The sequence below is a fragment of the Humulus lupulus genome, chromosome 2 (assembly GCF_963169125.1).
Source record: "Humulus lupulus chromosome 2, drHumLupu1.1, whole genome shotgun sequence".
Classification (NCBI taxonomy): domain Eukaryota; kingdom Viridiplantae; phylum Streptophyta; class Magnoliopsida; order Rosales; family Cannabaceae; genus Humulus; species Humulus lupulus.
Window position 1 is genome coordinate 69019949 of NC_084794.1, and position 11037 is coordinate 69030985.

Below are 11037 nucleotides of genomic sequence, written 5' to 3' on the forward strand. Positions count from 1 at the left end.
ACTTGAATAAAAATAATAGCTTTTTAAGTGAAAATAATTTGAATAATCGTTCAGCAGAGGCTGAAGACTCGTTCAAAAAGATGCTGGACTTATCAAGAGGTTGAATGGCTGAATGGAAAACAAATTCAAAATGTTTCAAAATATGCTGAAGGAGGCAATATATCGCCCCCTGTAGGCGATATATCGCCTGGGCCAGTATGCCCGAGGCTGTCGTGCATCGTCTCGTGTTTTCTGTATCTACGTGCTGCGATATATCGCCCCCTATAGCTGCGATATATCGGCACACGCTGATTATTTAAACATGAAATTACACATTTTTAACTAAGTTTGAATGGAGTAAACAGCCTTGACTAAGCCCTCAATGTATTCAAAGCTGCTGACTGACCTTATAGCATTTAAACTTTACCCCTTATTAAATTTAATCCTCAAAATACTTAATCCTTAATCACCCATACATAACATGTGCTTAAAATCCTATTGGTTCTTATCTAAACCTTATAGTATAATAAATATTATCCTTAATATCAGTCATATTAATCAAACCTTAGGTTAAAATTAATATTCTTAAACTATAGGTTAAACTTAGAAAATCTATAAGTACTACTATGAGTGTCCAAATAATTCCCGGCCTGAACCAAAAATCCACAGTCACAAAGATAATACTATAAATACTATAATACTACTATCTAACTAGCTAAGTAAAGTTCTTGGACTCTACAAATGGGATGAGACAAAAACACACTAAAACAAAAACTAATGAGAAAAAACACTTGCCCAAAAAGAAGCAGCTCAAACCATATTTTAAACAACTCAAATATTAAGAAACAAAAACTGGGAATAAGAAACTATTATGCAGGCATCACATTACTTCAAAAACATAAAGCATGCATAGAGTACAACATAGTATTACTGTCTCATGAGCAATCTCCTGAAAGAAACCATCAAAATAACTTATAGGGGCAAATGATATAGAAAAACTGTTGACAACATAGTATTACTGTCTCTAATTCTCTACTCATACAGTAATAAGAAAGGAAAAAGAAAACCTTTTGGATAGCTAAATTATTTCATCACTGATGTTACATAAGATTATATTTAAAACAATTGATATTTTTTATAATGGGGAAAAAAGAAATGAGGCATTTCTAACCTGAGGAATATATTTGATGACTGTCATAAAGACTTGGATTGAGCTGAAAACGGAAAGAATCAATTCCAAGTCAGAAAGTGAATCAATAATACATTTCATAGCAAATGGAATTTAGAAACCTAAAGCTAATTATGATAAAGAGATTAAGCCAATAAATCGAAGAAAACAAATGCTTTTATCATCTAGCTTTCCAATGTTTTTTAATCAAACTGAATTGTTTGAAACTCAAAATTCAGAACAAAAGAAAAGGAAAGGTAACTAAAGAATGAATCTTACTTAAAAATGTTAATCAACCAAAACCAGGAATGGTTTGGCAAAGCAATGAAAAAACAAACTCCAGCAGCTAACCAAACAATAGAGACAATTGCTAGGGTAATCTTAGAGACAGTCTGACCTCCACGCTGTATAAATACAAAGCCATCATCACCAACAAAAGGTAAAATTAAAAAATAGTAATGCATAACAACATAATTACCACACCAAAACAATAAGGCTCCTCAATCAAGAAGAAGAAACCCAATAATAAAACACTACAGATGCCCCTGGAACTCTGCAGTAGGATCTTCAACCAATGACGGAAGCTGAGAAAGGCATATCTCAGCAGCCATGTCCCATGCATCCCTACAATGTGCAATAGTTATAGAGTGACTTTCGGACTAATAAAACAGTAAGTATTAACTTCATTAGTGTTTCCTTTAGTACTACCACATGTGATGCTGATGGGTAGGCGGCAACAATGGATGAGAGATTGGGGAACAATTGGCAGAACGCATAATTCGCTCAACAAGTAAAAAATTTCGAAAGATACTAGCGACTAACAAATCTTGCCTGAACAGCCTCTGGAAAAGCTCTGCAGGAGAATGCAAAGGTATGAGAAACATATAGCACCAAAAGAATCTTAAGGGTACTTCAATTCAAAGAAGTTAGACCATAGAGCATCAAACCACAGGAAAGAAAAAATTACCATGTGGTAGAACGTTCCATGCAATGGTATCAGTCACTGTAGTGAAAATCCAATTTAATTCCCCCCAAAAGTGTTTTGCGGTCATTTTGGTGGCCCGGGATTTTATCAATTAGCGACTCATAAAGAGATTCATGTAGTAATGAGCGTCTGCAAAACCTGAGAAACAGGATGCATCATGAAACTGCTACCATTCAATCAATGGGAATCCAAATACGATTTTGGGAACAAAAAGAAAGTCAAAAAACACAAGAAAAATTGCATTAAAAATCACCGAATAGTACATTTACAAGTCTCAAAAGGAAGAAGCAAGATCGACAACATCAAGAGATGAAAGAAAAATCTGGCAGTACTATTAGAACTGAAATTTCAGCCTCCATTAAAATCAGCAGAATAACAAAATTCTCAAAAACTAAAAGAACTAATAAGCCAGTTGGTCAGATCAAATATATAATCCATACATATAAACTGATAGGCAAGGACCCAGATATTACAGCTAAGTGCAGGTCCTGTTATAAAACTAAAGATAGCGGTGAATGCTAAACATTGAAATAAACACATCAGAAAACTTCCCCCAGCAAATATGCTAAACATGGAAGAGAAGAACAAAATCATCAACAACCCACAGAGTATAAAAAGGTGAGAATTGTCAAAAGCCTAAGATAAAATTATAATAAACCAACTTCACCCAGCTTGTTGATGAACTCTTATTAATCTATGCACCATAAACTTAATCAAGCAATAAGGATGCATCTGATCATCGTATAGAGATGGTAGACCATGATAGTAGCATATCAGTATAACTAATGTGATAAAATACCAAATTCCAACCCAAGATGATCTACGGTTCATAAGCTTACAACAACAAACTTACAGTCTTTTCTTATATGATACATTGAAAACTTCAAAAGAAGAAAATGGAAAACTAAGATAGATACTTATCTGTTTGTTTTATTATTTTAAGGTCTTTATGAAGTGAACAAGGATAAATGAAGAAACTGATTAAAATGATGACCATTAGTTAAAACTATGTGATGCATGTGTGTGTGTGTGTATACTGTCACACGTTTATTAAACATGTAAACTTTGTTATGAATTATCATCGAATATAAAAGATGGAAAATGAAGCATCTTCAAAGATTAACGAAAGAACTAGTCCTTGGTCCCAAAAATCTATCAGCAACTGTAAATTCCATCGGAAAATAAAACCAAGCAAAATCTGATAGTTACACAATGCACCCATCAGAAACTGATCACAAATTTGAAAGAAATAAAAACAAATAATGAGATAAGCACAAATCCAAACTCTTGAAGAAAGCCTAAAGGATTGACATGGTCAAAATATGGTTATATAATGTAAGCAGAATCCACAGATGACATTATAATGAATGTATGTCTTAAGTATGGAAATATATACATTTGTACAATTACATAAAATATAATACAGTCTCATAGCATGCTAATCATGCACAGTACACTACAGTATCACTAATCATGCTAATAAGAAAGTACTGCCATTTCTAACTTCCTACAGCTTTAAACAAACAACACAGCTAAAAGACTTTCAATTGACAAACTAAAAATAACTAGGAAGCAGCCAATATGGAATAAACACCACAAGGGAAAACCAGAAAACTGCATGATCTCAAATAAAGATGCATAAACGCGATAGGCAATCCTAACAGACAAACAAGGAAAGAAGATCACCATCTCAAAGCCATCTTAATAGGTGTTGTGAGACAAGACGTAAACACATCTGCAGGAAATTCAGCACTTTGTGGAAGAGTCTCATGTGCTTCACAAGCTCCAAGTAGAATGCAATCCCTTGTGGATCCAGAGGAGCTAGAAGCAACCCAATCATGAAGCTTCCAAACCATCAAATCAAGTCACTATATATATACAAAAATATTTATATATAAATATCTGAATTACAGATAATGAATTCATGTCACGTAGCACATAAAAGAGTTTAGTGAGTCAATGAATTCATGTACGTATAATGACAATGAGTGAGTCAAACTCTAAATTTGTGTAGAAATGCGAGTGATGTATACATATCATAGTAGAAATCATTTATCGTGTCTATTTCTAGTGAGATCGAACAACTATATAAAATAATACTATAAAAATCCCCACACTGCCAGACTATCCTTTACAACTTAATATTAAGATCCTGACACTATAAGAACAGAGATTAAGAGTCCAACTTAATATGCACTGGAAAATATTCCCTTCCAACGAATGCAAGAGTATATCAAATAATAACTTTTAACTACTCAATACAAAGTTAAAAGCGTATGCATGATAAAGAAGTCTTAAAATACACACCAAAAAGAGATAAAGTCATAACTCTCACCCCAAAATATCACCCAAAACCCAGCTTAATTTATTATTTTGAAAACAAAAAATAACTACCAACAGATCAAAGAAACAAAATGGATGAATACTTTATTATTCCTAACCCACACAACAACCCAAAACTTCATCTTTTAACACAGCGAATCCAGAGACACTTTTTCCTTTAAGAGGAACATTGGAGGAAGAGGCTAAAGAGATATGGAACAAACTAGCCTTTTAGTCTTAAGTTTCTCATTCTAGTAACTTTTAATTGAAGTATTCTTTGTTATAGTACCAATATCAGTGCTTTATGAGAAATGGATTTGATTAGATACTGAGTTTGTGTTTCATTTTTCAGTGATTTTCTTCCATTAATGGTTTGACACTATTTTGGTTACATCATTAGTTATGTTTTGTGTGTTTTTATTTCAATAAGAATTGCTTCTACTTGTGTGTTATTTGAGTACCGGTTTAGTGGTTTCCTTTTTAGTTTATTTTAATCTTTTTGTTATGATATTTTTATCTTGGTACCAATAGAGTAATTATCTACCCAGCATAATATTCAAGCTACAATCATAGTGAATTATGTTAAGGAAATAATCGTGCAAACTCTGTACATACATTTTATTCATGATTATGATGTGTATCATGTTGAATTTTTTTTTAGAGTTGGAAGATCGGGCTCCAATTGATATGGCTTGATTCAAGACTTGGAATCATGGTGGCCAGGTTTGTTTGTTCCAATAGTTGGGCTGCTGTTTCTTTTTGTTTCAGGCTTACTCCGAGAACTAGTTCTATAGGTAATTTATATATAGGTAATTTATATAGAGGGTCATTTATTAATATATTTGGTTGTTTCTAATCAAGTGTTACAAAGATTTAAGCGAATTAAACAATCTGGGGTAAAAATCAATTTTAATTGAAATTCTTGGATATCTATACTTGAAGATCTAAAGAAACAGATGACTTCCAGAAGCATTCATTGCTTTTCCTTGCTAATGGCGGAATCCATACGGGAAAATAAAATTAAATACTTGTCAAGTTAAAAAAATTGGCCTAGGATATAGAAGTGAACTGAAAAGTTCAATAGAAAAGAACGATAGTTCTAATAATTTTTTAGTTTAACAAGTAGTAAGTCCTATACGGAAAATAAAAAAAAACATAATCATGTATATCTCAGCCGTAAAGTGAACATAAACATATTTTATAGATTTCAAGTGATGATAAATTTACTTATAAAAGAAAAAAAGAAAAAAGAAATAAAGAAGGAAGATGTCAATACTAAGTGTGTATGTGTATTTATGGATTAAAGTACAGAACTAGTATAAAACATTAGTAAATGCGATTTATGATGACAGCAATCACAAAAATGAAATGCGGAACAGAAAAGAATGATGAAGCACCTGTATGAAATGATGAATTAAGATTTCATACTGCTCCTTTAAATTGGCAAAAAACATCGACTCTTCAACCCGGCCATAACTGCAACATATTGCTAAATAATTAATTCTAGTGTTATTTCATCTAAATAAGAACATAAAAAAGATCACGTGATTATGTAAAAAAAAATTACAAAAAGAAGAAGTTAATTACAGCTCTGCTTATGCACAACTATTATTAATGTTTAAAAAAAGTGACACATACTGTCGCAACACCTGTCATGTTAGAGGTAAGCATCCACGGATAAAAGCGACTAAAATACTAACCAAAACTTCCATCTAAACTAAAAACATAAAAGAATTAGCTATTGATTTCATACTCTTATGAAAAATGTGATTAACTTACATAGGATCCTATAGATAGTTACCTCTCTAAAAGTTTCATTGTAGTTGCCTCATCCAACACATCCTTGCATTCACATAGAAAAGCACAGAACTCTTTTATTATTGATCGGTACTTTGAACTATGGTTATCCAAAGCAGTGTCATCTTCCAAGAGTAGACGATTTATCTGAAATGGAAAGATCAAGTTTGAAATTTATCTAAAACAACAGCAAATAGTAATAAATTATACAAGAAAGTAAAATCAAAATGCTCTGCCATAAATGCTAATATGTATAATTTTGTGTTCACAAAGTTGGAACTCATATCTATCAGATAAGTTAGTTTTTTTATGCTGAGTTGTACTATTGGTTTGTTTGTGTTAGAATCCTTTTTCTTTTGGGGAAATTTTTGCTCTCTTCTTTTAGTCATTATGCAATTTTTTTTATAATATCTCATTTTGGATAAAAAATCTGTAACCCATCTAGGCAGCAGGACAAAAAATAAAGAGAGAAATCAGAGTTCTTAAATCCAAACTTTATGTGTGCACACACACACACCCAAAAAAGAAAGGGGCGTTGGTAATAAAAGCTTGTCAAAGTATAATTCAGTTGCCCAAGTTGATATCATTGTTATTTGGCACTTATCACCTTTGGCAAGATTATCAATCTTTTGCAGTAAAAAAGTTTGCAAAGCATCCTGCCAGTAGGCAAAGTACTTAATAAAACTGAAAGTCTATGCATCCATCATTTAAATGAACAAAATCACCGGGAACATTAATTGGCAGTTACGTGTTCACTCACAGTAATAAACTTCAGAGTAATCTCCTCAAATGACAATACGTAGTTAATCTATTAGTAAATAAGCCTGAGTTTACTTTTTTAATTTTGTTTCGTTGAATCATTTTACCAAAAATTATTAATTTATTAGTAAACAAGCCTAAGTTTACTTTTTTAATTTTGTTTCGTTGAGTCATTTTATCAAACAACAAGCATACAATACTTTGTTACTTCGACTGAAAATGTGTATCTTTCTTAGCTGGGGACAAACAACACAACATGGATGAAGACAACACTTCTAGTGGCATGCATGAGAAATTTCCCCAAAAACAGAGGCCAAGTTTCTGGGATCAAATTCATAAAAATCAGAAGTTTAGAGAACTTTACCTAAATTTGACCTCAGATTTTCTAACTCCTAATTGCCAGCTCTCTTCTCAAGTTTTGGCAAAATAATTATGTAACTTAAAAACTGAACATCAATTCCTGTTTCATGTAAACACAAGTTATCAAGCTAAAAATCAACACTAGAACGAATGAGCAACAAGTTGATCATGTACAAACAGTTACGAATCAAATTTATTTTTAAGTTATACACCACATACCAAAATCTATGAATCTCCTCTTGCAAAGGTGAAGAAACTCGGCGTATTTCTGAGCTCCCTCGTTTGTCTTGTCAAGCTACAAGACCAAAGGTCGCCTCGTCATGATCCCTGCAGATTTTCCAATCCAAATTCCCTTATATATCGTTGCTAAAACAAAATAGTAAATAAGAAGAAAAAAGATACAAGAAAATTAAATGATAAAAATAGTAAATAAGAAAAAAAAAAAACAAATACCTCACAAAGTTGTTCTTTCTTCAGCTGGGAAGATACTGCCATGACTTGTGTGAGGGAGATAGTGCACCGTGACTTGTACTGGTATGACTCATCCCAGTGTGCTCCAGCGACTAAACGGAATGGAGAAAGTGCTCCTCTGGCATGGTGTGCTCCAACAGCTCGCATGACGGAGAGAGAGAGCGAGAGAAAGATCGATGGAGAGGGAACTGAGAAACCAAGTGTGAGAGAAAGAGGCAGAGGCATCATTAGGGATTGGGTTTTGAGAGAATAGGGCTAGGCAGAAACCGAGGGGGTTCCCTCCATTTTAACTTTACCCAAAAAAAAAAATTGTTTCCTTCAATTTTAATATACCGCTTTCTAACTTTTAGGTTACCTATTATAATACTTTTCCAATTAGCTTATAATTATGTATTATAGAAAAAGGTATTTGGTGTAGTGGTAATTCCGTGACAAACTTATCTCTAAAAAGTTTGCATGGTTTATCTAAGCTATCAATCATATTCATAGAGACAAAAGAATGTTTATCTCCTTAATCGAACAAAACATTACATGATTTGCCAGAGATAGTGATCTGACCTGATACTACAGTTTTGCTAGTTTTTGCCTCACCTCTTGTAAGAGCGAAAACTTTGGCTGGTAATAGTTTCTCATCCTTCTTCTGGTTTCTCAATTTTGGGCAGTCCTTCTTGAGATGACCCTCTTCTCCAAGCAACCCTTGGTCTTATATCGACATTCTTCTTAATGTTTTCTATTGAAGATTTAGCACTGGGATATTCTATCAAAGGTGTTTTGTTTATGTTGCCTTCCGACGTACATTTTCCTTTCTTGTCAGCCTTCTAGTTTTGACACCCATCATGTTTCTTATTGTTTTCATTCTGTTCGATGCATCCCTCCTGGTCACACCTTCTTTCCAGATTCTATCCTCTAATTTTCGGCTTCCAAGGTTATTTACAATGTTTTTGCGTATATGGTTACTCCCCGAACTAGCTTCGTGTCTCCCGCTATCATTGGCTTTAGTCCTTTTACTAATCTTTGAATTCTTAGCGTCTCGGTGGGTACCAAGTCCGCTGCAAACTTGGCCAGTCGGTCAAATTTTTTGGCATACTCCGTCACAATCAAATTCCCTTGAGTAAGTATGATGAATTCCTCCACCCTTGTGGCTAGAATCGCAGGACTGTAGTGATTTTTCTTGAACACCTGGACAAACTCATCCCATGTCATAATGTTCACATCTCAGGTCTGCTTCACTATATCCCACCAGATGCAGGTGTCTTTCTTGAGTAAACTTGAAGCGCACGAGAGGTCTTTGTTCCCTAATCGCATATGTTCTAAGATAGATTCTACCCAGAGAAGCCATTCTTATGATTCTATTAGGTTTAATCCGCCATCAAAGTTTGATGGTTGCTGCTTTCTAAAGCATTCATATACTTCCTCGTAGCGAGGCTTTGCCAATGGTAGTATTTGTGTTAAGGAAATGACTTGTTGCGCCGCTTGTTGTTGTTGTCCCTGGTTTATTTGGAATTCTACTTCTCTCCTCCTTAGCTTTGCCCTAAGACGGGCATTCTCTCTTTCCAAGTTTTCTAGAACGGTTGTAGCTGCCAGTTCTTCCGCTACATTTGGTGCGTCTAGCACTCTTGGGGCTGCTGTCATGTTGGGAAATTCTTCATATATGGGGGTGGTGGCTACTCTTCTTCCTTGCCCTCTTCCCCTTCCTCGGCCTCTTCCTTGGCCTCTTCCTTATCCTCTTTCTTGGCCATTTAGTCTTTCGGATCTTCTTGGTTCCTGCTCCATATTTCTTTCATGTTTCCCCAAAAGAGGAAAATATAAAAACTAGACAAAACAAGCAGACATTATAACTTAGCCTAGTGTACTACTGTCTATCATGTCCATCGATCTACTAAAAATTACCCTATTACAATTAAGTCCAACTCAGGTAAATGGGCCTTAACAATTGAATCTTCCATGGAGAAGAGCTGGTTTCATTATATCGTTCCCACTACTAAGGCCCCCTAACTTTTATTTGAACCCAAAAGACAGGAATTTGAACCCTTGCTTTATTAATTGTTATTCATTTTAATTAGGTCCAATCTAATAATGCAAATCAAATGGGCCTTCACAAATGGGCTAACCCATAAGAGATAAATTTAAACTTTACACTTTCAATTGAATCCAAATTTCTTAACATTTACTAAACAATGAAAATAAAAGAAAATAACATGTTTTGTTAAAATAAAAAGTTATTTACAAACTAGCAAAAAATTTCTAAAAATAACATAAAATAAAACTTAACGATGTGTTCTTATATTAATCTAATTGTCCACATCGGATCCATTTTCTAGCATGTTCTGAGTGAAGTCCTCATAATTATCTTGGGTGTAGATAAATCTTGAAGTAAAAGGAACATTACTAAGAAAGATTTCCTTAAGGTTGTTTGCTAACTGATGAACCTTTTGGTAATATGACTTCTTTGAATATTCTAAAATTTTGTGCAAACCTATCCAGAAATATGACATATTTATCTTCAACAGGTACATCATGATCAAATAAAACGTTGTTCCATGCTATCTTTAAACTCGGTTCTGCTAGTGGTAATTTGGCTGAGTGCACGAGAACTATGAACTTCTCATGTGATTTTAACAGGGTTGTATGACTACCAATAATCTTTTCTATCTCCTTATGAATTCAGTTAATTCTAAGAAACACCTTTTTGAACTCATTCTCACCATTGGGGTCAGGTATTCTTCTTATCGCCTGAACTTTTCTAACAAAACTTGGGTCCATTGAGCTAAATTCAGAAAATAACACAAGAGAAACATTACAAACATATTTCAAAAATGAGTATACTTACTTGGTAGCGAGTTAGTCTTTTATAGTTGTCGTGTGTATTTAGTGAGAAAGTTTAGGACGAATAAAGTCGTGGCTCTAGAACCACTTATAAAGCCCTAATTTCTCATAATATTATTGAGAATACAGGGTTGGATCATAAACACAAATGTTGCTATTTTATTTTACAAAATCAGAATAAGCAAAAGGGATCCCATGTTTTACAAAAATAAAATAATAGTCTTTAACAAAACAATGATTAACATTAGAAATAAAAGAAAATGCTTTGTAAATGAAATCGTAGGCCTTTGATCATTTCTCGACTGTATGGTCCCCACAAATACTTCATTAAGCTTTTAGGTCCCACTCGCCACCGGCCTTTCTATCCTCA

At 33.7% G+C, this 11037-nt stretch overlaps 1 protein-coding gene and 1 long non-coding RNA gene across 2 annotated transcripts; both read right to left on the minus strand.

The window, feature by feature from the left end:
- Window positions 1-2135: 2135 nt before the first annotated feature.
- On the minus strand, window positions 2136-6640 carry LOC133814380 (regulatory-associated protein of TOR 1-like). Its single transcript, XM_062247347.1, has 5 exons — window positions 6575-6640; window positions 6256-6398; window positions 5852-5930; window positions 3819-3976; window positions 2136-2270 (listed from the first exon to the last, which is right to left on the minus strand). The coding sequence occupies exons 1-5, from the start codon at window positions 6638-6640 to the stop codon at window positions 2144-2146; spliced, it is 573 nt and encodes a 190-aa protein (XP_062103331.1). The 3' UTR covers window positions 2136-2143.
- A 729-nt stretch (window positions 6641-7369) lies between these two features.
- On the minus strand, window positions 7370-8109 carry LOC133816090 (uncharacterized). Its single transcript, XR_009885007.1, has 3 exons — window positions 7824-8109; window positions 7590-7697; window positions 7370-7470 (listed from the first exon to the last, which is right to left on the minus strand). It is a non-coding gene; the product is annotated as an uncharacterized LOC133816090 (long non-coding RNA).
- Window positions 8110-11037: the final 2928 nt, after the last annotated feature.

What these genes read in the sequence shown, in the direction of transcription:
- LOC133814380 (XM_062247347.1), bottom strand. Translation starts at nt 6,640, where the DNA reads ATGACTAAAAGAAGAGAGCAAAAATTTCCCCAAAAGAAAAAGGATTCT. An exon ending in TAATTCATCATTTCATACAG is followed by an intron (nt 3,977 to 5,851) that starts GTGCTTCATCAT and finishes ATGGTTTGGAAG; the next exon opens with CTTCATGATTGGGTTGCTTC. An exon ending in ATTAAGATGGCTTTGAGATG is followed by an intron (nt 2,271 to 3,818) that starts GTGATCTTCTTT and finishes CCTGTTTCTCAG; the next exon opens with GTTTTGCAGACGCTCATTAC.